General features: G+C 38.2%; 1 protein-coding gene across 13 annotated transcripts in view; it reads left to right on the top strand.

Moving 5' to 3' along the window:
- Nucleotides 1–27,789, top strand: part of MARK3 (microtubule affinity regulating kinase 3) — a 64,350-nt gene that overhangs the window by 11,019 nt on the left and 25,542 nt on the right. For 12 of the 13 annotated variants that reach the window (XM_075029763.1, XM_075029764.1, XM_075029762.1 and 9 more), the window contains 10 exons: nt 2,398–2,589; nt 8,535–8,588; nt 16,046–16,094; nt 16,862–16,927; nt 19,444–19,514; nt 25,018–25,074; nt 26,053–26,289; nt 26,384–26,503; nt 27,225–27,324; nt 27,580–27,692. In XM_075029763.1, the coding sequence (XP_074885864.1) occupies nt 2,398–2,589; nt 8,535–8,588; nt 16,046–16,094; nt 16,862–16,927; nt 19,444–19,514; nt 25,018–25,074; nt 26,053–26,289; nt 26,384–26,503; nt 27,225–27,324; nt 27,580–27,692 (1,059 nt within the window). Of the gene's footprint in view, nt 1–2,397; nt 2,590–8,534; nt 8,589–16,045; nt 16,095–16,861; nt 16,928–19,443; nt 19,515–25,017; nt 25,075–26,052; nt 26,290–26,383; nt 26,504–27,224; nt 27,325–27,579; nt 27,693–27,789 lie in introns of those variants that run through there. The other variant, XM_075029770.1, reaches the window with a different exon arrangement.

Below are 27,789 nucleotides of genomic sequence, written 5' to 3'. Positions count from 1 at the left end.
TTTTCTAGTTGTCTGAATAATTTGACACTAGAAGGTACCAAAGGAGCTGACAGAGAAGTTCTCTGCATTGTGTGCTGCAAGGTTTGTTAGAAGTCAAAGTTAAGGGAAGTGTAGAGGCATTGCTGTGCCAGTACATACAGGCTTAAATAAGATGGCCTGAACAACCAGCACCAGGCTGGTGTTAAGGGCATGCAAAATAGTGAAGCTGTTGATACAGGATTTCACTGGCTTTAGTAGTTCTTTCAGCTGGGTTACTGCTCTTGACCTTCCTCTTGAGAATTATTGATTGATAAACATTTATCCAGTTGTTACAGTCTTGAGATATTACTGAGAACAATGAATTGTTATCAAGCATTGAATTTTTACTGGATCTTGTTACGGGTGTGCTTCTTGTTCCTGTGCTGGTTATTAGTGGTTTGGAAGAAGTGTATACTACTGCTCCTGAAAACTAGGATAAAGATTACTAGAATATTAAATAGGGCAGGATGGGCCAATCATGGGGAACACGTAACCTGCATGTAAGGAAACTCTGCATTTCACTTCAGCCAAATGTGAGATCATGTGTGTAAGGAACCAGGAATGAAAGTCATTACGTGTGGTAAGGGAATGGGAAGCAATAATTCTTAAAGAGTTAGGTTCAGTGTCGGGTGGTCAGATACAGATGGCCTTCTGCCATCTGATACAGATAGCCAAGAAGGCAACTTCTGTCCATGTAAAATCAGTGGAGTGTTGAACAGAAGATGCAGTCTCTGTGTTTAGTCCTACTGCACCTGCTGTGGGTATGGCATGGCCAGTTCTAGCATAAGCCCTACAAAAAGATGTTGGAAAAATAGGAGAGGGTTCTGAAAAGAACTATAAGAAATGTTTCCTTGTCTTTAATCTTTCTTACAGCAGCCTGTTTAGGGAGCTCAATATATATATATATATATATATAACTTATTAAAGGGTAATGTGATCATAGTAATTAAGTACCTATATGGAAAGTACAAATCTGGTGACAATGCAGTAGCCAGGCAGTAAGGAGAAGCTAAAGCCAGATTGATACTAAAACGTTATATGTACCACAGTGTGTGTGTAAGGGCTTAAATAGTAACTGTTGAAATAATTTTCCGAGAGTTGCCATAGACTTCTATCAGTAGTATTTATTAAATGAAATGAATGTGTTTTTAAAAATAATTTCATCACAGCTGTTGCACTCAAATTAACAAACCAAGGAACTTAAGATGCCAGAGTATATGGTCACAAGGTTACATCAGGTTATTAAATAGAGTGTGAAACTTGCCAAGTGTCATGCAAGCATGGATTTGTTCATTTGTGCCTGTACCATGGTTGTTAGCTGTTGAGTTATGATCTCACATCCTTATGCTACAGGGATTTTCAGACTGAGTGTTGCTGTATGCCAGATTTTTGGTTGTCCCTGCTGGGTTTCAGGAAGCGTAGTAGTAGAAGAGCAAGATCGGGGATTTCTGGGATGACCGTGAATTTAGTGTGTCATCTTCTGCGTAGCCAGACATTTGCTCCACATTTGCAGACTACTGAGCTTTTCTAACTAATACTTGAATTAGTGAAGTTTGTGTATAGACCTCAACCATGAGTTGAGAACGTGAAGGGACCTGCTCTTTCATAAACAGGCTGTCAGGAAATGAAAGAATACTTTACTGTTATCTTAACCATGTGATCTAACAAATAAAGACTATTATAGGTATGATATATATATATACCCATTCATTTTTACAATTAATAGCTGTTCAGAGAAACTGAGTGAACGGTACTTAACAGATTGCAGACAGTATCTCAGATCTCTGTAACTGGTGCTCAGCCTATTAATATCTGAGGTTTCTGTACATTAGGTAAGATTTCTTCCCTTGTTCTCCAGGCTGTCCTGGGTGTTTTGAGTCATGAGGTTTTGTAGGAATAGGAGTCTAGTGTAAGAGAAAAAACCCCTTTTATTATTTTATCAGTAGTATTAAACTGTCAAATATGGGTGAACGTTTTACTGTGTGTACTTTGGAAAAGCTTTGTTCGTGTCTCCTTTCCAAAGGCTTTCCTGGTCTAGTTAGGCACAGTAATGCAAATGGGAAATAATATCAAACACCTCCATGTTTCATAACTGATTTGGCAGTCCATGTAAGTTACTTGAAACTGCTCAACTATTGCTGCAGTTCAGGTTGTGTTTCGCTTGGTCTTTACCAGGTGATTAAATGGATATTGTGTTATGAACTGGGAACCTCTTTATTGCCCCCATCAGAACAAAGTTCAGTGTGAATCTGAAGTTTGAGTTGGATCCTTTGAAGAAGCCTTCAAAGGAGTTGCTAATGTTTTTGAATGTTGTATGGTTATCATTGATGTGTTTTGTCTTTATTTCTTAGCCTTAATCTGTGTATGTTTTTATTGCAGCACACGTCCCATGGAGAAGGACGGCAGGAAGTTTCCTCTCGAACTGGGCGCTCTGGAGCTCGCTGTAGGAACTCTATAGCTTCCTGCGCAGATGAGCAGCCACATATTGGAAACTACAGACTCCTTAAAACGATTGGAAAGGGGAATTTTGCAAAAGTAAAACTGGCAAGGCACATCCTAACTGGCAGAGAGGTAAAGTGGTATGGGTGTAAACAGTAGTGAATTGCAGTAGGTGTGAAGGTTCTTTTAGAATAGCATCATCTAAGTCTGTGAACATTTAGCACATTTTACTCGAGGTACTGCCACTGATGTAGAAAAAAATATAAATGGAAAAGTATCTTTTTTTAGCAATGATTACAAAACAATTTCTCTTGAAAATGGTCTCTTAAATTTGTATTTTTGACAAGTCACTGTCCAACTGCATTGTGTTCAAGTTTGCTACTAGAATTCTCTGCTAAATCCTCCATTCCCAGAAAAGGACTCAATATATAGCAATTAAATAAGCTTGCTGGGAAAACTGCCTCTTGGTGTCTATACTGCACAGTGTAGGGCTGTACTGGAGGGCAAGTTAGGAATGAGAACTAATACATCTTCTTGATTATGGTCTGAATAGCCCAAACTCAGTATTTTCTTGCCAAAGCAATGTATTTCCCAGGAGATCTGCTAGTGTCTGCAGTGCTGGGCAGCCTTGGGAAGACAGTCCAGTTTGTTCAGACCTGGTTTGTGTGTCTTGCTCAGTGTTGTATGGTGTAGACAAGCTTTCTCTTGTATCTGTTCATAGTGTCTAACTCGGTTCCATAATTAGTTTCTGCATGCCATTGCAATGTAATTAATAACTTGCATTTAATGATGGTTCTGCTTTGGTGAGCTATAGTCCTGTTTGCTTGTTACAGGAAGGTGTTACTTGGTGCTGTTTTATTAATAGTAGCTCTAGGTACTGAAAGAGGGAGAAACACTTTGTGGACCTTTTCTTGCCAAACCTGTCTAATGAAGTAAATGTTTGCTGATACCAGCAAGGACTTTTAATGAAAGCTATGTGGCTGACTGCAGTGCTTTAAGGGAATTTCTTTTTTCTAAGCTAATAGGGAGTTAGTAGCACTAGGAGGAACAGAGGGGATGTCATTTTGCAAGAGCTGTTGGGAGGGTTTGGGGTTTTGGGGTTGTTTTTTTTAAGCTGACAGTTCCCGTGGTCAGCAGTTGTCTTCTGGTGTTAAAGTAAGTACTCGTTTGTAGACAAAGATTTTGGTTAATTGCTTTCCACTCTTAAGTTCCCTCTGCTTTTTACTAATACTTAATATAGGAAATCCAAGTACCTGATTAGTATTTCTTTGCTATCATTACAGGAGTTGGAGATAGGTATCATATGTCACACATTGCTTTGCAAAAATTGAAGTACGTTTTCTTTTACTTGTACATAACTGTGTGTTGACCTCTGGTTCATTATCTTTGTTTGAAATTTCAACAAATAAACTGACAGTGTAAAATCTTTGGCCAAATTTAGAAAGATTTAAGTACTAAGTTTCTTTAACTCTCATGGAATTGATTCAGAGCATAAATCCTTTCCAGGATGTGGCCACTGGTCCTGCTTACCTAGAATGAGTGGCCTTCCTTTGAAGGGAACAATTAAGCTGGTTTTATAGGAATATCTTGAAGATATTTTAAACTTTTTTGTTTTCTTTGTAAGAGGGATGGGTAAAAGTTTCTCTTCTTGCTAGGTGAACTGTACAGCACTGATAATTACATTTTAGAAGTGCATGACCAGAATTGTTCACAATATTCTGGATAATAATTTCCCCAGTGTCATTAATTTACCCTTACAGAAGTATTTATCTGATCGATCTTTAGATTGTGCTGACCTTTTTCATGGCTGTCACATTGATATTTTTTGGTTTTGATCAGCAACAGCACCTTGTACTTTGTTGAATTTCGCTTTCTTTGCTAACTCATCTTCAAGGTTGTTTATATCAGTTTTCCATTATATTTGATGGTGCCTCTTAACTCCTTCAACAGACTTAATCATTATGGTTTGACTTCCTGTGCCAAGGCCACTGATACAGATATTAAACAAGATTGGTCCCAAGTCTTGTCCTTGAAAAACTCTCACTCATTTATTTCCAACCTGTTATCTCTTTAGCCATTTTTTTTAATTAAAAAAGCTCTGTGCACATTTCAGCTTATCTAGTTCAATAATTTCCATGCATCCTCCTAGATGAGGCTTTACAGTACTCCAGATAGTCATATCTTGTGTGTTTCCATAGGACACAATTAACTGTAGGAAAATGTTGCATTTAACACTTCTGTCTGTTTCCCTATTTTTTCCCTGCAAGTTTCGAGCTCAAGAATTTTATGGTAAATGGCTCTACTAGGAGAAAAAAGTCTGATAATTTCTAAACCTGTGCTGCCATTTTGTTCTTGATGGATGTTAGAAATCTGTGCTGCAAGAATGCTTGGGGGTTTTTTTTCTTTTTTTTTTTCTTTAAACCTGCCACTCTTAAGAATTCTGGGATAATGTTCTCAGTCTGCCCTCAGCCAGATGGCACTCATCTTCCTGAATTTGTGATTTCCTGCTTTACACACTCATTCCTGCTGGCTGTCCTGTCTTTGTTCCTATTCTTTTTTCCATCTTACGTATCAAAACCTAAAATAAAATGCTTAGTTTCGGGAGTCATGCTTAAATGAGTTTTCATCTCTGCTGTATCCTTGCTGTATTTGAACCCTACTTACTTACCTTCTCCTTGTTATCTATGTAGCTAGCCTTAATGTTCTTTTAAGTGTCTGGTTCAGCTGCACTTTATCGCAATTCCTTCTTTATATATCTCCACTGATTAACTTCTAAATCATGCAGCAGATCAGCACTTTTATGTCACTTCTTGGGAGGAGGGTGTGTTTGTTCAAGCATTATTCTAGGGTGGTTGCTCATCTGCTTACATCTGGAGTCCTTCCCTATGAATTTTCCTGTTGCTTGAGATACAGCTTTCATGCTTCCAACTGGAGTTAAGTTCCAGGACTCTCTTTCATTTCCATCTTTAGTGTATCTGCAGGATGTATGATGAGAGCCCAGCCTCAAATTACAGAAAGGGAGAAATGTTAAGCCCTTGGGGGGCTGATCAGAACATCAGCCTAACTTGAGGGGCTTGAATTCTCCTACCAAGGAGCGTGTGGCCTTCTGCTCACTGCAGAGGTATGGAGGGAGGGTTAGCTTCACTGCACGAGAGCTGGTGTTTGGAAGCATGCTCCTTTGAGATCCTCTGTCTAGGAGAGTATTATTTGTAGTCTGTCTGCCCTTTCGAAAGCAAGAATCTTCATTGTAAATCGTGCTTTTGTTAATTCTTTGATTTTTCCAACAGAAAATACGTAGCTGAATTTCTCAAAGGTTATTTCCTCTGACAAGTTTTCCATACTTGCCAAAACTAAACTAAAAGGTGAAACTACCTTTTGCTGTTACTGGGGTGGTCTGAATCACATCCAAAACATATATGGATCCTTCTGTTCATTAAAGGCATGTGTTTAGTTAATAGCCAGGAAGTTGAAGTTTCCTAGTGAGACAGGATTCTTTCAGGATCCAAGTCTGACTCCAAGGAATCTATTGTCATCTTCTTTCTGTGCTTCCCTTGGAAAAAAAATAAATTTAAGAGGGAGAAAACATTCTGAACGGTATCAGTTTGGCCAATTTGCTCAGTGTCTCAACTTCTGATTGCTTTCACTCCCTCATTCAAGTCATGTAGGAGGAGTGTTTTAAGACATGTTATTGTGATCGGTGAAAGCAAAGTTAATTTTAATTCTACTAATGAATTCACATAGAATATCATGGCTGATGCAGTGGTGTAACAGTGTAGGTGGTCTTGCATTCCTCCAACATTGGCCATAGCACACATTACTTGAAACCGTTCCAGATTCCCTTGTGTAAAGAGAACAAAGTTTCTGCTTTGGAAGGCAATTTGATGCTTTATTAACTATGCTTAGTAAAACGGAGGATTTTCTTTTTCAGGCTCATCAGAACTATTCTTGAGGGCAGGATCCCTTTGCCTGTAATTTGGAGACCTTATCAAGGCACTTGAAGCTGGTCCCTGTTCTGATGATGGGTTCAAGCTCTCAAAGTCAGTGTTAACACATTGTACTCTCAGTGTTCACGTGGATAGGAATTCTCTAAATTCATCCTGCCTTTAAGGCTATAATTAGTGCACTGAATGGGCCTATGAGTCTGCCTTTCAGAAAACTGAGGTGTGTGCCTTCCCTGTATCTCCAGGGCTGAATTTGCCAGTGTGAGAGACCTCTATGTTCATCCAGCACCAATGCACAGTGCGAGAGGTGAGCTGTGTTTTGCAGAAACCCAATACCTTAAGACTTTGTGGGTTGAAAAAAGTTTACGTCTTTCAAAGATTGACCAGAATGCTACAGCTCAGAACAAAAATGCAACTTTTTCTGAGTGGAATGCACTTACGAGGCAAACAGGGGTCTTCTGTGGCATGGGTAGTCTTGGGACACCAGGTGACTTTGTCAACAGCAGATAATGTTATTTGAAAGGCAGTGGTCACTCTACATCCAGCATGGATTTATAAGAGATTGCAGGAAGTGAGTAACTTTGTTACCTTTGTGACAATAGTTCAATAGGTGTAGAGATAAAAATCTTTCTTGGTTTCATACACAGCTGCTAATATAAAAATACCTATTGCTTAATGTGTTTCCCTTGTTAGTATTTTTGAAGTGATTTCTCAAGGTTTTGCAATGGAATTTTGCCTCAGGAAATAGTGATCTTTAATTTCAGTAGCATACTTTAGAAGAAAATACTCCCCAAAGCAAAAGTATTCTTAGATGGCTTCTACGTCTCATTGTATCTTGCATCTAGAAGGGCTTAAAATAATCTCGAATGTCAGTTTCAGAAAACACCATACCCATCATACAATTCTATGATGCACACAAGCGTTGAACACTGTGTTCCCCTTTTACCCTCTCCATCATGATGATGATCCATCCATGTGTTTTTGCACTTGAATGTAGGGATATAAATTTACTTTGATGTAAGATATTCTTCATTCTTTATTCCATATGTTGTCAACCCCAAGTTAATGACATGACAAAGATAGCACAAAGTGATGCAGGGAAACGGGAGCTGTGGCATGGAGCAGTATCTACTGTTTGAGCCAAAAATTCAAGGGGAATTGAAAGCCCTTGCTTTGCACCAGTGAGGTATTATAATCAGCTGAGTTGCAGCATCTTGACTCTTTGAGAGGCACCATCTTCTTGGCTTCTGTAGAGTTTCTTCTGGTATGTTTAGTCTCTAATTTAGAAAGGAAAAATACCAATTGGCGTGTAATTCTAGAAGGATTCCTGTTTCCTGTTCTAACTCATCCTGTATCTAAATGGCATTGCACTGAAGCTTGTCTCTGTTGCCTATTGATTGCCTCAAATCTTCAGGTTATGACTAGTTACCATGGTACTGAATTTCTCTTTTGATTAATTTGTGAAATTTTTATTTTGTTCTTTAATATTTCTGTGCAGTATTTACTAAAAAGATAACTAGTAAAGGAATGAACTTGCCCAAATTGTTGTACTATAGCCAATATAGTTGATGCACAAGTGATACTTATTTTCATATCCATCATGGAGCAAATTGATACAAATATTCAGTGAATTTCCAAAGATGAACTTAGTTCTTGCAAAATCTGTGTGGAATTGCTTTCAGTTTGCTCTGAAATCTCTGTTTTTAGAAGCATCTTCACAAACTGCCAATGCCCAGTCAGTACTGTGTAATCTGTTGTGTTATTATACTGTGTAAATATTATCTGTAGACACACTGCTCTATATTGGGGCACTGTCTGGTGTTGGAGTTTCCACTGTTATAAGTGTGGTGGTCTTAATGTCAAGAAAAAGACTGAGTGAGCTTCTCGTCTTAATACATTTAAAATACTAGGATTTTTCCCACTCTGCTGTTTAGTTTGTTGCAGCAGAAGTAAATTGCACTTTAGCCATTATTTCCAGTTGTTTTTAGTTTAAATACAAGTACATAATTTACTGAAGAAACTTGAATGATTTTTGTGTAATTTTCATGGTTTCCATTTCTGTTACTGGATTTGCCTGTCTTGTAATAACGCTGTGTTATTCATACGGAAAATACTGATTATGAACTCTTCCTTTAGGTTGCCATAAAAATAATTGACAAAACACAGCTGAACCCAACTAGTCTACAAAAGGTAGGTTTTTACATTTAATCTTTCAACAGTATTGTAACTTGTTTTATTTCACCACCTTCCATTAACCCCGAATGCCTGTGCTGGAGAATCTGAAGCATTACATACCTTGCACACATCTGACTACTGTATTTAATAACTAGTTTTGTAACAGATATTTTTGACAACCCTGCAGTTGTTCAAGATGAACTCGTACAGAGCTGTAAACTGAGAAAACGGTGGTATTAGCCACTTCCTTTGTCACCAAAGCATAGCTAACTCTGTAGAGAGGACGTTCATGGTTTGGTGTCATACACCGGTGTCACATTCATGCTGGTCACTTTGTTAAACTTACAAATACAAAGCTTATGTTCTCTTAAACTGGCCTTGAAAATACTGCCTCTTGACTGAAGGCCAAGCAGTATCTATGCTTTCCATGTAGTTTGCAGCAGGAAAGGTGATGCAGTTTTGTGGAACAAACCGGGGCATGGCTATTCTGGTTTCTTGCCTCTAGCCTCAAATGTTTAATGTGCTGTTACAGTTGTATCGCCTTATCTATTTTAGTAAGTAGTGATAAATCCTACTCTTTCACCAAGCAAGCCAGTCTGCTTTGGAGTGCCTGCAGGAAGTACATTTAAATGTCACTTTTACCTAGGACTCTTCTAACTCTGTCCTTTTAAGTGCTGCAGTCAAAGGCTTTTTATTTACTTTTGAGTACTTTGATAAAAAAGCCCCTTGCAATATTTCTGTTTGAACGAGAGAATACCCAGAACTTACCTGCAAACAAAACGAAATAGCATAACCAGAGTAAACTGGAGAATATACACATTTAGATTTTATGCAAATATTGAAAAGATCGTGTTACAAGATGTTTTTATCAAAATTAATAGTGCAAAAGTAAATTGGAAAAAACGCACAAGTTCTTACATTGCACAGTTTGGTTGAGAGGCAAAGAATAACCTATAGAAGAAAGGCTCCTTCATCTGAGCAGGTAGCAACTTCCTGCTGACTCTGTAGACTGGGTAAAAGTAGATAATGTGGTTCCAGCTTTGAGAATTTTTTTCAGCTTAATCCCTGAGGTTATTAGTAATTTCTGTGCAAGCAGGGAGGAAATTAAATGCAAATTAGGTAATAAGATGGATTAGATAAAGTTGATTTTGTGTGGCAGATCTGTGCAACTTGGAATACCTGAAAAAATTGTTAAATGCTTGAAGCGCTTGGAAGAGAAACAAAAGCTGTGTGATATGAAAGGGAGGGGTCAGGGCATGGGAAGAATGGTCAGAGAAAAGTAGAGAGGCCGTGTTTTCAGACAAAAATGTAAAATCTTAATCCTTCGAATGGTGTTATCTTGAGATTGGGCCGTAATGCTAGCTTGAGCTCATATTAAGGTACAAAGCAAACCTTTTATAAGTCACGGGTGTTCAGTTGGCAAGGCCACAAGGTGGAAGTGCACTTGTTGGCCCTTTGGTTCCTGGGTTTCAGCCTGCTCAGTGTCCACTGGTGTCTCAGTCTCTGTTGTAATTTCATTTTTGTTTACAGTTTATAAATTAGATTATAAAGTGCTTTGTAAATTGGTCTTGTCTACCACTGGGTTTCTTAAATGGGAGTCTGGAAGAATAGTACAAAATAGCAGCGTAGAAAGCAGATCAATTTGGGGAGTGAGATTGCTAATGTGCTCTCCTCTCTAAGCTCATTTGTTATATGAGCACAGAAAAACTTTAGCAAGATGCGTCAGTGTTCTCAATTCAAAAAATGAAAGTAATTTTCTTAAAATTAAATGCCTCCTTGTCATGGTAAGCAGAGTAACGCACAACACGTTAATTACCAATTTTGCTTGATCGAGGCTTTTTTGCAAACCCTTGCCCCTTTTCTCCCAGCACTGTCAGCAGTACCATAGCCTCAGTGCATTTGAAGCCACTGCGCACGCAACCTGTAGATGCAGGGGAAGCTAAGATCAAGTGCTTCTGATCTTGTACTTCTGGAGAGAGTGATAAAATATTTGAGGTATGGTGGGGAGGGAAGGGCTGTGCCAAGGAGAGGGTGTGGTATATAGTGTCTCAGCTGCGGTGTAGCTGCATACCCTAGTCATCCTTAGGTGGGGAAACAAATGGTGATGAAGACTGCCGATTCCTATTTCTCTGTATTATGTCTTCCACACCAATAATGCCGATACTGCTGCCAGAAAGAAGTTAACCTTGTTAAGGACTTGCTTTGCTTTCTGGAGCAGTAATGCTTGGTATGCCCTTGCAGTAAGCTACGGGTGGCTGCGGTCTTGACAGCTCAATATTCAGCAGTGCAGCTCTTCAGGAGAGTCGAGTTTCTTGTCTGCTGCTGAGGAAGTCTGTGGTAGCCACATGCAGCTACTCTTAACTGTTGTTTTAGGACCTAATTACTACTCTGCTGCTTTTGCTTAGTGAAGAGGAAACTGTAACCGGTACTTCCCTGGTTTGAAAGAAAAGGGAATTCTTAGAGCTTTTTTTTCCCCGTGCTGGTGGTGTTAGTCATAGTCGGTGTTCTCCACAAATGTACTTCTGTCCCCAGTTCCAGTGAATATTGGTCTCACTGGAAACAAGTGCTGGTGCTACAGTAGTTCACTTCCTCCTAGCCCCCACCTTCAAATTGTCTGGTTTTTTTCCTTTTGGATTAGCAATGCCATTATATACAAGTTTTTTCACCAAGCCCATGTAACAGCACTAAATCACTTCTCATTTTCCTCTTTTAGAAGTTGGCTCCTCAGCCAAATATTTTTGTTCATTATGTGCAGATGTTTTGCCACTTGTTTGGGCCATTTTTTGTTAAAGCTTTTTAGAGTTCTTAAATATCAGTTTTAACAGGGACCATGTCCTTTCCAACCGTGGATCAATAAATATTTTAAAAATGGCGAGAAAAGGATGAGAATTTAAAATGCCCAGGCCTTTCAGTTTATAACAAGTATTTTTTCTGTTTTCAAGTTGTGGTTTGTTTGAGGCAAACTTGTATTGTGTAAAGGTTTCCTGCTTGAGGCTCCTAATTATATGTAGGGCATACTTCATTGAGCAGTTATGAGGAGGAGCCTAATACAGAGGTCAAGCCTGAGCTGGCTTGGGACACCTCATGAAAAGCCCCCCCCACTTTGAGGGGAAGGAGGACAGGATATGTTGGTGCTCTGCATCTGACAAATGTACTGACTTGCTTTTTAGCAAACTTTTTCTGGTATTTTTGAAATAATTTGTTACTGAAACTCTTGCAATAGCTGATGTAGGAACAATTCTGATCTCTCACTGTGTTCAAAGAGAGTTGGCTTAAAAGACTGGTCTTCTTTCCCCCCACTCCCTGTTGTTTCGGATGTGTCAGCATAACAAAGTTGAAGTAAAATTGATTCAAGTTCATTACCCAGTATGTGTCTCTGCTTCCATTGCTGATTTGTTGGGGTTTTTTTTACTCAGTTTGTTGGCTAGCAGCATTAATTAAATGTAATTCTTTCCCTGTATCTAACATGGGTTACAGTCAAAGGACCAGACCACAACAAAGCTGAAAGCCATTTGTTTGGCAGACTAAGGATATTTGTCTTAGTCTTTGCCTAGAAGCATTTGTAGAGCTCCTGTTGATGGAAAATGAGCTGTTCGACAACTTGGGAGTAGTTTTTAATCTCAGCATTAGAAATTAAACTGATGAGCACTGTTTTCAGTTGATTGTCTGCCTTTATGGTCTCATTATAACAAGTAAGTTCTTAAAACTAAGAAAATCTTCTGTATTGAGACCCTTCACATTACATCTTCTGGTGTTACACCTCCTGTGTTCCTGTGGCAGAGAACCTCAGATGTGTGGGCTTTTATCATACCTGGCTGTTTGCAATGAATTTTACTGCGTGATGAGAATTGCTACTTCATTTGCTAGAAGTTGATGCACATAATATTTGGGGGGAATGAAATCTGGGGAACCTTTTTTCAGCATACTGTGTGAAAGTTATATGATGTTTTACATTGTATTCCTCTATCAAAAATAGACTATAATACAATGTCAAGCATTTGCAGATATCCCTGTGGAAGTTGCTATCTGTGTCAAAATACCACACATAACATTTAAACTGACTAGGGGAGCACAATCTCAAGTGCATTTATCTAACTAAAATTATAATAAAGAATTCAGTGGTGGTTGTATCCTATTCTCAAGTATTTTTATTTTTTATTTCCTCTGAGACAAAAATAGTCTTTTTTTTAAAAAGCTTGTTTCTAGTCACCCGCTTCAACAAATGGCTCATATGTAGAAGCTACTTTTTGACATGCTTCATTCGGGTTAGTAATGCAGAGTAGTTGTCCTGTGGACCAGTGTTATATTTAGAGCAGCCCAAAATGTATTATGAGCCTGACTTTATTACATTAGACCATCAAAGTGTACAGTGTACAATGGAGGAAGTAGCTAGCTCCAGCCAAGTCAGCGTACTTAATTTAAAAAAAAAAAAAAAATTTAGAGTGAATATATTCATTTACATAATGGTATTGTGAATTCTAGCCTCATTTTTACTGTCTTATTCTATATTGCCCTTGGTTGACTGTTGTTGTTTGGTGGCACCAATTATTATTGCCTATATTCCCATACTTAATCCTATGAAAGGATTTATTTTTTTTTTTAGGTGGGTGAGGTGATGATAAATAGGCTAATGGCTGAAGAACAGCCAAGGTCTTAATCTGTGCAGCAGTGGAGTTGCCCTTGATAAGAGTCTGACCCAACAGGCTTTATCTGAGTATTGGGGGTGGAAGATACCAACAATCAGTTGAGAGTGAATTAAGCAAACTGTCTTCAAAGCTTTAGAAGCCGACCAGAGGCATTCAGTTATATAAGCTGTGATTAAAAGTATTAATGGAGTATTCAGAATATTTTATACACCAGTTCAGCTGAACTGAATGAAAAATAAGAAAAAATAGCCATAGATGCTATTGCTTTTAAATTTCTGACGATCAGAGAAAGATGGTGAAGTAGTCTACCTTGTCTAATTATATATGAAAAAGCTCCAGAAATAACACAGTTTTTAAAAAAGGCAATTTACTTGCCTCTCTGGGGGAAAAAGAAAAGATGCATGCATAGTTTTTGACACTGTATTTTGCATTGCTAAAAATTTACTTGATCAATCAATCCTGATTGCATTTAAGCAGCTTGTCATCTAGTGAAGTGTCAGGCATAGACCTGGATAATGATAATAAGATAATTAAAAGCATTTGGAAAGCTGTTTGGGTTTACTCTTGTGTTCAGATAGTGTGCTATTCACAGCTGTGGCTGTAGCATGGGGGAGAACATCTGTTGGGCAGTGTGATGAGGATGACTCCCCAAATCTTAGCCTTTACAGAAATGTCAGAAAGCAGAGAATGGTTAGAACAACTCATCTCCAAATTGTGATTTCCACTACCCTTAACTAATAAATAAATAAATAAATTAATCCTACCCCCACATTTTTTATTTTATTAAAAGACACAAAGGCACATGGATTTTGTTTTGCTGACTCTTTGGTGGTTTTCTGTTTGTTTCCTATGTTTCACTTTTTTTTTTTTGCACTTTTATTAAGTACACCTACAGATTTTTGAGTTGTTAGTAATACATGTAGACATATTAAATGTCTTCACTTTATCTGAAATCTGACCTGAGGCAAATGTTGCAGCAGCACTTTTTGCTTCTTTACTGTTAATAACAATGCTGTTATCTCTTATTTACAAAACTCTTTCTTTTCTCCCATGTCTGCATTCCTGTGGAGCTGTGGACTTTCATTCTGTTTTAGTTGCTTAACATTAAGTTTAATGTGATTTGTTACATTACTGGTGTGCCTGTAGAAGTTGGTGTTGGGTTATAATAAAACCTCTTAATTACTCCTGCTTTTTGAAGCATCCTGCTTGAAAATAAGCGAGGCTTAAGAACATCAACCCTCTGGAGTCTTGGGCTGGCTTGGGAGGAGCTGCAGAGGAAGAACAGCTATGCGCTTGACAGCCATATAGCGTACTGCCTAAAAAGAGAATTCTTTGGGTTTTCCAAATACAATAGTACTTGCACTTCAAGTTTATTGTAATAGTTTTTTATCCTGGGTCTTTTCTGGGAGAAGTAGTAGGACTATTTTTACTTTATCTGCTATTAACCAACTTCATTAAAAGCAGTGTTTTATATTGTATTAACAACACCTGTGGCATTTTTAGTATTACACTTACAGATTTATGTGCATCTTATAATTGTCTTTTGCAGAAGAGTTTTCAGAGGTGAAGATAATTAACAGCTGATCAGTACTAGACTTTTCTTTCATTTGTGGTTCATTAAATGTCATTCCCATATTACCATCCAGTTGCAGGAGGACAGAGTTTACTCTGTGTGACAGGCAAAGTTGAACTCTTTGGAAATAAGTATTCAGGCAAAACCCTCTTCACATGGGTATTGGTGTTGGGGTGGGGGGAACAAGATCCTTACAATCAGTATGTGATCTCTGGATGCAGCACCATTGATGTGATGTCATGCTGCGGCTTGAAATGGGTGGTTGTACTCCCTCACCCCCTATCTTGCCAAAATAGATGCGCTGGGCTGGGCAAGGGAGCTGCAACAGAAAACTTAGAGATGGAATGTTTTTATTTGGGGGAGTTGTGTGTTTTGTGAGATTTTTCTGTTGAATTCATTCCTGGACCTTGTGTGTCAGTCTGAGTTAACACCAATGCTTGCATAAAGGGAAGCAGTATGATCCTGTTGCATGGGAAGGGGAAGAGGGTGGGAGCAAGCTGATCCCTTTGAGACTGTGCCCCTGAAGTAATGGTGTTTCTTCTGTCTGCTGGGGTTAGGAAAACACTGTTTGTGTTCTGCCCTATTAATTTTGGCAAGTACGTTCAGCGTGTTGTACTGGCTGAGCAGGCTTGGAGGCTGGATGTCTGGCAGTGAGTCAGTGGAGCTGCAGTGACAAACCCAGGACTACATGCTGCTGTGCCTCAGTTGCCTTTCAGGAACACTTGTGCAATACAAGCAGCTGATTTTTCACCTGTGAGTGCCTGTGGTAGCACAGTAATACTACGGTTTTAACAAAGTACTGAAGAGTGATGAATTCATGCCAGTAACATACTGCAGTGGTCTTCAAAAGGTGCTCTCGTGGGGGTTCATGAAACTTTGGAAGCAGTATTTTCTGTGAAGGGGGTGAAAAATGGTGTGAGATGTACTAGCCAGCAATGAGCTGTGTGATCTTGTAGTGGTCTTCTGGCCCCAAAAGTCTGTGAACCACAGAGCTAAGATCACTTCTCTCCTGAGCTATCTGTAGTGCTTTGTGGGTCTTTTCAGGTTTTTGAGGGTTGATTTGTTTGGGGAGGTGTGTTAAAAGAAGCAGGCCCATAACTTCCTTCCAGTAAGTGCTTATTTCCGGAACTTCATTGAAATGCTAATAGTAATGTATGTTTGTTTCTGTTTAAGTATATCAAAATCATCAGGCTGTAGGAAGAATGGGTGCTACCTATTTCATTAACTTATTTCATGTTTTATGTTTGTTTCAGCTCTTTAGAGAAGTAAGAATAATGAAGATCTTAAATCATCCAAATATAGGTACATTGTTTCTTTCACATAATTTTCAACTCTGGAGAAGTTTTAGCTTTTTCACTGTTAAAATTGCTGTGGTATGATTTTAAAAGATGATTCTGCACTAGTGTGTCAATTTACTGTAAAGTAGCAGTAATAAATACTTTTCAGAGCTGTGTGTTTTTGCTGGTTTGTTTTTGGTTTTTGTTGTTGTTTTTTTTTTTTAAAAAGCCAAAACCCAACATTTTGGTCCCTTTGCACAAAACACTTATTTGCATAGCTAACTGATAATTTTGCTCCTTTGGAGTGTAATACTGATTTTGACTGAAATCAGGCTCTCATTAAAAACAACTATATACCAAAAATTAGAAGATGTCAAGAAATTAATCAGGATTGTACATTTAGATGATTTAGTCTTGTTATGGGACTGTCAGCAAACTGACTGATAACTCATTTGTCACCATATATGCCAGTTCAGTGCATAAAAATGACTATTGCTGATGCTCAAATCTGTGGAGGTTCTGCTTGATTTAGTTGCTTTTCTCATGTAACAGAAGCAAAGTATTGTTTCTTGAGAAAATGTTGTTCTGTATGGCTTGACCAAATGTGCTACAGTATTTTCCATTTAGGAACATTAGACAGAAAAAGCTTCTTTAGAGTGATAGTCTGATATTGTCAAGCAGCAAGCAAATAGTTTTGTGTTGGGTTTTTTGTTTTCTCTGACAGAATTCTCTGTGGGGTTAACAATACTTCTGCAACTAGTTAACTGATTAATAAATGGCTTTCTTTTCTAGTGAAGCTATTTGAAGTCATTGAAACTGAAAAAACCCTCTATTTAATAATGGAATATGCAAGTGGGGGTAAGTATCTCTCTGCTGTGATGACATAAGTAAACAAATTGCTGAGTGGGAGAAAGCATTTGTTTTCTTTAAAGTTTTGTTTTCTTTTTCAGCAAATATTAATGTCATGGTAATGTGAAATACTAAGCAAAATCCTAAATATTCTCTGGGACTTCTTCGGGCAACATAATTATAACTTGTAAAACCAGCTTCTGAACTTACTGCAACTTAAATCACATTTGCTTTGTTTTCACAACTCAAATTTAATGGGAATCTTTATTTGGCCATCAATTGTTCCTGTCAGTAACAAATGCCAACCTTCTCAATTTATTGTATTCAGCTGCCTATCTCTGGTGCCCGATAGTGTATAAGGTATTTGGTAAAAACATGTTCAGATGAAACATTTCTGTTTCTTTAACTGTTGCTTTCAAAAGCATGAGTACTGCAACTTTTGTGTTTTAGATGTTGACATTTGACATATCTTAATCACAGACCTTCTACTGTCAAGAATTGTTGGGCTTAGCCTTATGCCATCTTAGGAGGAACTTAAACATTTATTCCTGATTGCAGGGTGAGAAGCGGGAAAAGCATGCATCACTCAATGTCAGAAATTTTCACCAGAGTTAGAATTAAGGTATTCAGGCTTAAGTTACTCCTTGCTGACTAAAACCTAATGGCACTCAGTTTGTTAATGTGACCCTTTAGCATCCACAGCTGGGGATCTCAAATAGTTGAGGCTTTGCTTTAGTTCCAGGAGGGAGATACAGACACTTCTTTTCAGAGAAAATCAGCATTGAATTCTGACGCTGACATTAGGTTATGTGAAGTTTAATGAACTACTATAAATCAAGTAATGATTCTCTACCTGCCTGTGTTTTCTTCTAGCACCTCCCTAAATGCTCAGCCAAGATATACGTAAACAGAAACAAAGTTGGTAAAATACCATTAAAATAATGGCTAGTACAGGTGTTTGTGTAGGCATGCTGTTTGATGGTACTAGACTTAAAAGTGAAGTCCTATTGCCATCTAGTGATTAGCTTCTAGGAGGTGGAAGGGCCAGCGGTTCTCTAAAGCAGTGAGAATCTTTCTTAGGGTAATGGAGAGATACATACTGTACTGGTCTAAAAGGCTGTGAGCAGTACCGTTTGCACATGCCATGTTGTGCAAGACAGGAATGGCTCTTAATCTCAGTGGCAGGCATCAATTTCCCGTATTTCCTCTTTATCAAGATACTGGTCACGCATGATGTATATGAACTCTGTGGCTGCAGGATGAAACTATTGCTACAACTGCAACACTTTGCATAAATTGGGGATAATTCTTTCTCTGGTGTAATTTTCTCTGAATTATGAAGAAGTGTTCAGGTTTGTTCCTTCAAGGTTTTTGAAGAAGCAGCTGTGAAATACAGCCAAGAGAGTTACCTGAGTTGAGTATTAAATAATACGCTACAGAGGGAAATAAGGCTATTTTGTAGAAAATCCTGACATTCCCTCAGAATGTTAAGTTGTTGCTTTGCCCACTGTATGACTCTTGGGTTTTTTATTCCAGTTTGGTGGAGTTGCTTCTGTTCAAAAATAAATGTGAAGTTACTTAGCTCTTCCGTTGTGAGGTGGCTATCTACAAAACAATGATTTCTTGCTCAGTAGAGAATATTTAGACGTTTGATCCACTTCTAAAGTTTTTATTAATTTTGCATATTGGCGAAGAATTTTTAAAACTGTGTAGTAGTCTGTGTTTGTAGGACTTCTTATGTACATGACTGGTTTTTAGTAAAGAAAATCTCCCATGCACTTGCAAACATGGGCCAGTTGGCAGCACCTAAAGCTCAAACGTTGTAGTCTGTATTGATGTGCTATAAAATGACTGGATTAGTTAAAGGGAAGAAAAAACCCCAAACACAACAGATCTTTACTACTGCTTTAGTAGTCCACAGCCATACAACATTGGGCTTGTTCAGGAGTAATCCTTCTCAGTGTATCTTACAGATCTGATGGTTGTGTGATGGATTATGTCAACGTGTCCTGCTATGCTCATTATTGTGACCTTCCTTGTGGGTACCTCTTCCAAGCCTAGGTTAAAGCTAAGATTTCTGATTTTGGTTAGAACAATTTTATACACGTGCACAAAGAAAAATTCTAGTGCTGGTATGACAATATTTACAAATACCATCAGATGTTCTCATATATGAAGCTTTTTTTTGTGGGGCAAAAGAAACCCCTGTGAGAAAGTCTGTGAAGAGGTACGGGTCATCCTTATTTACAAAACAGAACTATGCTGCTCAATTTCTATCATAAACAATTGGAAGGAAATGTTGTTTGGTTTTTTTCCTATATCCAGTCATTCATTAAGTCTTACTATTTTCTTGTATAAGAGATGATGTAGTAAATTGCACAGCAGTTGTGCCTTGTTCTCTTGAGCTAACCTGTAATCATAAACTTGAAATACAGTCATTCTAGTGAAGCTGCTGTGGGCTACTGCTAGAGTGGAATCTCTAGGTTCTGAAATTGGCGTTAATGAATCTTGTTACTGAATTGTAGGGGAAGTGTTTGACTATCTGGTTGCACATGGAAGAATGAAGGAAAAGGAGGCTAGAGCTAAATTTAGACAGGTATGTATAACATTCCTATACATGAGCTTTCACCCCTTCCCTGGTTTTAATGCTGAAATGAGTAGAACGGCTGTCCTTTGTGTTTGACTTGTTGCAGTGTTCAGCATGTTGTGGACTTGTAGCCCCAAGTGAGAAAAAGCTTGGGTTATGGTCGTACTTCAAAGGGGTTAGTAGTCCATTCAGTAGTGCTAGTTTCCTTAGGGCTGTGTGCCAGGGTGTCCAGGAGTGCCAGAACACAGTGCTTGATCCAGAAGTGTATTCCATTCCAAAATGCGTTTCCTCTAGGTTGATTTCATACATCCTTAGTTCAGCTGGTCTGTAGCATTTTGGAAGTTGCTCAAATGTAACAGGCTACAAACAGGCCAGTTTCAAAATGCAGGCAGTGCGTGTAACAGGGATCTGTTCACCTCTATCTGCTTACATGAAAGTACGCAGTTTAATAGTTGTTCTAAAAAGTCACAGAAAAGTAATTTCTAGGCTTGTTAGTTAGCTTTCTGTATGATGGATAAACTAGCCTTGCAAAGTTGTTGGATTTTCATTGATCTGTAAAAAGCCTTTTCATTCTACAGTAAAGCAGTATTGAACATAACAAAATATTTTTGCATAACTAATTTAAATCCATATCTCTGCTCTTGTAGCACCTAGAGTTTCATTTGTGGATCTGACTGGTCTGATATACTTTTTCTGCTCTTGTGCAGAAATGCGTAATTGCCCATGTTATTTCCGTGCCTTTAGTCACTTGGATAACCTAGGTAATGTTGTGAAAAGTAATAAATATCAAAATTATGCTCCTGCTTAATGACACTTTAAAATAATGAATAGGGAAAAGAGTGTTTTATTGAATGATATGTAGGGGTTTTAAACTGGTAATTTGTGGCAACGATGTGACAGTCACTTTCACTCTTGGAAGGGGAGGCTCCAGTAGCTTCACTTCTTAAGCGTAGCCATAAAAAAGTAGAAAAAAATTGATATCATATACAAGAATTCCAGGAAATAAATTAATGACTTTCACAAAATGTCTTGTAAAGAAAACTTTCACACTTCTCTAGTGTGGGTAGTGTGACTGAAAGGAACAATTTGGGAACTAGGAAACTGTGCCACAACTGTTTTGCTCCCTCTGTCTCATAGTAATAATTGTGTGAAAGCAATATAAGGAATAAGCTCAAAAGTAGCAATGAAAGTAAGAAAAAATAGAAATGTATTTAAGCCAACATAAGGAGCCAAAAAAAGCATTTCTGTGAAATCCCTGTTCCTTTGTTTTCTCTCATCTCCAAATCTTATATTTACCCTCTTTAATCTTTTTGGGGGGGAAAAAAAACCCCACAAAACAAAAAAAACACCAAAACCCAAACAAAACAACCCAAAAAAAGCAGCTGCCAACTTCATATCCCCAGAAGTGATTTGTGCTTACTGGAGTTACACAGCTTGATAGTAAGGAAGATTTTTCTTCCTCTTAAACAAAATCTTACATGTCTATTTAAAGCTGCTTCCTTCCCTTTCATATTCCAGCAGGTAGAGAACTTTCCTTTGTGATTGAGAGTTTCTGGTATGTGTTTCTGTGCTGTGTTGGAGTAGATATGATGGGTTGTGGAGCAGTCGTTCCCACTTAAGCCGTCTTCCAAATCCCAGACTGTTGCCTTGCTCTTCGTAATGTCACTTGAAGAGCTTCAGAGTAATTTGAGAGGATTTGCTGTTGTCTCTCAGATGTGAATGTTGAAAACTTCTACTGGTATGGTTTTCTGCTCTTTGTCCTCAGTTTCTTTTATCAGGAGCTGTGTGGAAAAAGATCTTTCAGTAATTCCATTGAAATTGCACATTTGTTCAGCAATTACCTATTTTTTTCTAGCAATTTGACTCCCCTTTAAGTGAAAACTTGTGGAAACAGGTCAAACATGTTTTACAGGTATGCTTTGTGCTTAATTTTATGGGATAATTTGGGTAGTACAGGATATACATAACTTCATTTTTTCAAAAACAAATGTAAAGGGAAAGAATTTAAAAGGTAGTTACCTGCCGAGCTGAGTATTTGACCCATCAAGAGCTGATTTTATGTACTTCAGGTTCTCAGCTTTTTTTAAATTTTTTTTTGTACTTCAGTAGACTAAACGCTGCTTATAAAGATACATAGATGGCCTCACTTGAATCCACTGAAATACACAGAAGTGTTTTCAGTGTTGTCTTGTAAGGCTTGTCTCCTTACACAGGCAACTGTGGTCTGTCTTCCTTCAACAGCTGACTTCCCAGCTACTGAGGTCAACCAATTTTAGAGGACCTTGATCTTAAAGATGGGAGGTTCTTGAGAGCTTCAAAAGCATGAGCGCCTGGAAAAAAAGAGAGAACCCTAGTAATAACCCGAGGAGAGAAACTATATAAGCTCATTGCGCTTTGCTAGAGAGAAGAGGATGCACACAGGACAGAGGTCAGGCAACTTTGATCAGAGCTTGGCATTTATTAGACAGTAAGGCTCTGGCTGTGGGACAGTGTCAAAGGAAACTAGATCTTACTGGGTTTACAGGTCATAAAACTATTCATTTCACCTTACTGTAGTCCCAGAATAGCTTCATACAGCTTTTAGCCATTGTTGGAGGGCGAATGCTCTCTGTAGAACTTTTATCTGATTCAGTGCAGCTGTTCTTATGTTAGATAGAGACTTATGACATAATGGGGGGGGGTATTTGCTAACTGGTTTAACAGACGGTGGCTGTCTTTAAACTGAAGAAACAGTTGTGCCGTGGTATTGAGCTTATTTCTTACAATAGGTTGTATTATATCTTGTTTTCGGATCATGTTTCTTCTTTCAGTAGATGTGATTTCTGGATCAAACACTCATGTTTTATCTGAGGAGGCTCTTCCTCTCTAGCAGGCAAAGAGCAGAATTTGGCAATTCTCCCCTCTGCTTGTTTAAAAAAAATAATTTTTTTTGGTCCATTTTGTTACACATACTTAAGGTTTTTAGCAGGAAAACATAACATAAAAGACCGTGATCATGTTATTCTCGTCATGCTTGACAAGGAACACAGGAGAGGGTACAAACACTAAAAATAAAGCCATGCTCTGCAGTTCACCATTTCAAACTCCTTTTGTGCAGCCATGTGTAAGAAATTCAAATCCAGAACGTTTTGCATTCTTAACATCACCTCATTTTTCTTGCCCTGTTACAGGTTTCCAAGCAGTTCTGGTTTGATCTTACTATCCTTTTTCCATAGAATAATCTGCCTATCTGGATAAGAATGCAAAAATGGGTAGCCAAGACTCAGGGCAGAGGGTCTCCTGAAGTGGATGTGTCTTAATTCCCTCTCTCCCTTTACTGCGGCCAATTAGATCTGGCCTGCTTCAGTTTTCTCACTGTTGCCCTGCAGAAGTATTTTAGAATTTTTAATGCTGGTAGATGTTAGGACAGATCTTAGAAAATTTAAAGCAGCCGCAAAATACATCTTACTTGTTTCCAGTTAAGAAACAAAATACTCGTGGCGATGTGGAAGGGACCTTGAGAGGTCATTTATCTATCCTTCTGTCATTTAATCCTTATGAAGAATGGTTTCTCTGCCTAGAGATAACTTGTTCTAACTTGTTCTTTAAAACCTGTGATTATACAGATTTTTGAAATCCCTCCCAAGAAACTTATTTCAATGCTCCAATTGTTATCTCTAGCAAAAAGGTCTGCTGTTTCTTCCCCTCTTCTCCCCACCTGCCAAGCGTCAGCAAATTTCTCAAACTGAAATAGGTTGGGGGTGAGGGGGCTGTCAGTGGAAACAGTGATGGAAGTTGGAAGACAAGGGAGTAAATGCAGTGCAGCCATGCTTTGTGCTATTTTTCATTGTTATGACTGCTGTTCTTCAATTATTAATGTCATACACATTGCATTATTTCTCTTCCATTTAGATTGGACTCACTTCTGCAGTCTCTGTGCTATCCTGTTGCAATGCAGAGTAGTTCAAAAGCATCTGCAAAGGAAGCTACTGATTGATCATCTGCTAGACCTTCCGCTCTTACGTAGTCAGAGTAAAAGTGGTTTAGGAACAAGTGGTGCAGTTTTGTGTCTGCAGTCCCGAATAAAGCTTGAGGTGTTTGTCATGCTGTCAGCCTTGGAAACCCCTGCAGAGTGAGCTTGTGACTGGTGATAAAGTAATGGTAGCAGAGACGAAAGGAAGGAAAACCAAAAGGTGGTACAAGTGGTGGCGTGGGAGCACTTTGGCGGTTTCAGTAACTGTAAAAAGCTGAACTTGGAGTCTGAAAGAGGGAGCCAGTATGTAAAGGAACAAGCAAAACCAGAATGAAAGTGTAGGGAATGGAAATATTTCAACTTCTCATAAACTGCTTGGCTTGTAAGGTCACATTTTGCACACGTGTGATTCAATAATACAGGAGTACAAAGATCAGAACGCTGGTGCTTAGGTTTCGAATGCAAAATTGACTGGTGGGTCAGTTCTTTGACCTGCCAAGAACCTTACTTTCACCTAATGTAAATACTGGGAGAGAGAACCATTGCTCCTTACCAGTACAGGAGGATCCTTATGCTAAGCTGGGCAGTCTGATCACAAGTTATTTTTTGTAACAGTAATGATATGTCGTCTTCCTGTGTTGAAAATCTTAATCTTGAACAAAGAATGGAAATACATTTATTTCAGCATAGTTATTACAGTGAATTATTTTTATGTGCAGTTCCACTTCTTTTAAGCAGTCATAACATCTGCCTCAATTCTGACCACGTATCCATGACAATAAAATGTGTTTGACTGCATTTGTGATCATGTAACAAGACTTTATCCAGCTTTTCCATACATGTAGAGTTTTGCAGCAATGCTTATGATTCTAAAGCAATGTACTAGGACATTGTACTGTGTAAATAGCTTATATAGTTCGCTATATAAAGCAGGAAAAACTAAATGATATTTGGAAACTATGATGGAAGAAATTATTCCATTACACTTGAGAGACAGAGAGAGGTTTTTTCCATTCAGCTTGCTACTCTTGTACAGTATACAACATACAATAAACCATATGCACTTAACAGACCTCTGTCAGATGCACAGTTGCTTCTCACTGCGGAAGTTTTGACAAACAAGCTGTTTCCTGGTAGTTTCTCTAGTAGCTGAGCTTGTTTCTTACCCTTTTCTCTCCATGCTGCAGCATGAAAACTCACCTTTGGAGAGGGACTGAACACTTCAGTCTAGAGGGGAAGCTTTTATTGCTGTATACAGTATTGGAATGGAAATACTTCAGTAACCTTTCTGAAAGTCATTGCTTCTACTGGTCTATAATTAGGCACACAGGAAAAACAAACTCCTCTTTCAAGTATAGTAGAAACCAAATAGATCAAATAACAGACACCTAAGTTATTTAGCAGCTTTTCCTCAAATACGCTGGTCAGTATAGTAGTTGGTTACATTGCTCTTGAGTGGATAAGTACATGTCAACTTCAGTAATAAGTGTTGAACTTTTTGATTAAAACTCCTGTTTCTTTGAGATGTCACTTACATAATTGGGCTTGTTTTCTATCCAGATAGTATCTGCAGTGCAGTATTGCCACCAAAAGCATATTGTTCATAGAGATCTCAAGGTGAGTAGGAAAAAGTGCGTGAAGTGTGTCAGTGCGTGTCAGCTTCTGTACTTGTGGGTGTGATCTTTATTGTGCTGATAAAATTTAGTGTGTATTAAGCTTTCTAGTTAGTTTATTTTTTTGCTTGTGTTATAGCAAGTTTTGAGGAATGTTTACAGTATAGAACCATTTCAAATAAAAGGAAGAGGATTTGTAAGGCTTTTAAATACAGAAATTTAATGGCTGCTGAAAGATAGCCTCTCACCCTGTAGTCAGATTCAAATCTCATGCAGGTCAGTGTTAGCTGAGAATTTTTTTTTTTTTTTTTTTTTTTAAGGGTAGTTTGATAGAGGTATGACAAGTTTTGGTCTCGAACAGAATGAATTACCAGTTGTGATCATGCAACTGAAGTATGGTGCTTTGTAGCTTGGCATGAAATGGTATATCCCTTCTTTAAATTGTGCCTGTTGTGTTAAGTGTCGCCACATAACTTGTTCAACATATCATAGTTTTGTAACTTAAAAAACAAACAAACAAAAAAAAAAGCAAAAAAAAACCAAAAACCCAACAACAAACAAAACACTACCACCAAAAAAACCCAACAAACCTCTTGAAAAGAGTTTAAAGGTTATGTATATTACCAAACTTTTGCAAGAATACCACATAAAGTATGGATAGTGAGACTATATCTTGTTTTCATCTTAATAGATCAAAATCTAAATTACAATAGCTCAGGATACATTTCTGTGGAGAAAACAGATGGTAATAACACAGTTTTCAGGTAGCATAACAGCTTGCATAGTCTGAAGCCATTGTACAGAGACCTTTAAAATAGGAGATATGTGAATGATAGAGTAAAGCATACCTAAAGACATTGCAAGGAAGTGAATGTTAACAGATATTTCAGCTTTCTGTCTTTTAAGAATGAGTAAAAATGGACAATAGCATTCTAAATCAAGTGTTTTAAGTTCATCTTACAAACCATTCTTTCTATTCCAGGCTGAAAATCTATTGCTAGATGCAGATATGAACATTAAAATAGCTGACTTTGGTTTTAGCAATGAGTTTACAGTTGGAAATAAACTGGACACCTTTTGTGGCAGCCCACCATATGCTGCTCCAGAGCTTTTTCAAGGGAAAAAATATGATGGACCTGAAGTAGATGTTTGGAGTTTAGGTGTTATTCTTTATACCCTTGTGAGTGGATCTCTTCCTTTCGATGGACAGAACTTAAAGGTGCGTTTTTGTGGAACATGTTGGGCATGTTTATCTAATGTTTTAAGTGATTTGCTGCTTACAACTTACTGTCTGTTCTTCTTCTGTTACCAAGGAACTTAGAGAAAGAGTGCTAAGGGGAAAATACAGGATTCCTTTCTACATGTCCACAGACTGTGAAAACCTCCTCAAACGTTTCCTGGTGCTAAACCCCACAAAAAGAGGCACTCTAGAGGTAATGGCACAAATAAGGTGCATCAGAAAGCTAGACGCTATATTTTTCAAACTGTATTTTTGAGTTGCGACTGATTATTGTCGTACTGTTCCTGTATAGTTTATTTGGAGTGGGGTGGGGGATTGTTGAGTAAAGCATGTGACTTTTTTTTTAAGATTTTGTTTACTGGGGTTACAAGAAAGCTGACTCCACAGTTACTTTCAAAATGGATGTGAGACTACACTGCATATGTCATATAACTTTTCCTGATGGTTACCTTGTGGATTCCTGCATTAATGGATGATCCATCAGGACGTTTTCCACATTTTTAGATGTGTACTGGAAGTGTTAACTGCTAGGTTATGATGGGGTTGCCTTTTGCCTGCATTTTGTTCCATCATGGAGGAGAAAGGCTAAAACAATACTGGCTTCCGTGGACTTCCATAGTCAAGCCTGGACTTACTAAACTTGTCAGAGTTGTCACGCTGCTGCTGGTCTGTGTTACAGACTTTTGGCTTTCAGCTATGTGCTAGAATACAGCTGATTGGGAAGCAGCCGGGCTTGATGTGCGTAGTTGGTCTCCTCACTGGAGCAAAACAAAACCGAGTAGGTGTTGGCACCTGTTCTGGAAAAGAAAAACTAGAAGAGGCCTTGGTGTTTGGTAGATAGGGGAGTTGTTTTTTCAACAGCTCATTTTCTTTTCTGGTGAGTGTATTGTACTAACAAAACCCTTTCTTTTTAGCAAATTATGAAGGACAGGTGGATCAATGCAGGGCATGAGGAGGACGAACTTAAACCTTTTGTTGAACCAGAATTAGACATCTCGGACCAGAAAAGAATAGGTAACTGAGTATTTTTCAGCATACTGTTTGCATGATGTGGGCATGGTTTTTTCCTCCACCACTCTGTATTTGTTTGCCATTTGGAAAAAATAACTAATTTTTTTAATAATGATACTTCATCAGGCTTATGTTCTCACACTTAATCGTTTAGTTTAATTCTTTAAAGTGTTCCATTCTTTCTCTTGAACTTAAACACTCAGCCAGGCTAAACATCAGAGTATTTCTGTTACTTACAGAATGTGTGTTTGTTTTTAGATATTATGGTAGGAATGGGATATTCTCAAGAAGAAATTCAGGAATCCCTTAGTAAAATGAAGTATGATGAAATCACAGCTACATACTTACTGCTAGGAAGGAAATCATCAGAGGTAAGTACCATTCTTAAAAATGCAAAGAAACAAAAGAATCCAAAAGTGTCCATAGCAAAGTTAGAAGCAAAAATTAAGTCAGTAACTATAGGCATTG

The sequence above is a fragment of the Buteo buteo genome, chromosome 6, assembly GCF_964188355.1.
Source record: "Buteo buteo chromosome 6, bButBut1.hap1.1, whole genome shotgun sequence".
NCBI lineage: Eukaryota > Metazoa > Chordata > Aves > Accipitriformes > Accipitridae > Buteo > Buteo buteo.
The sequence above is the reverse complement of the archived record's forward strand: the minus strand, read 5'-3'. Positions and strand labels throughout refer to the sequence as shown.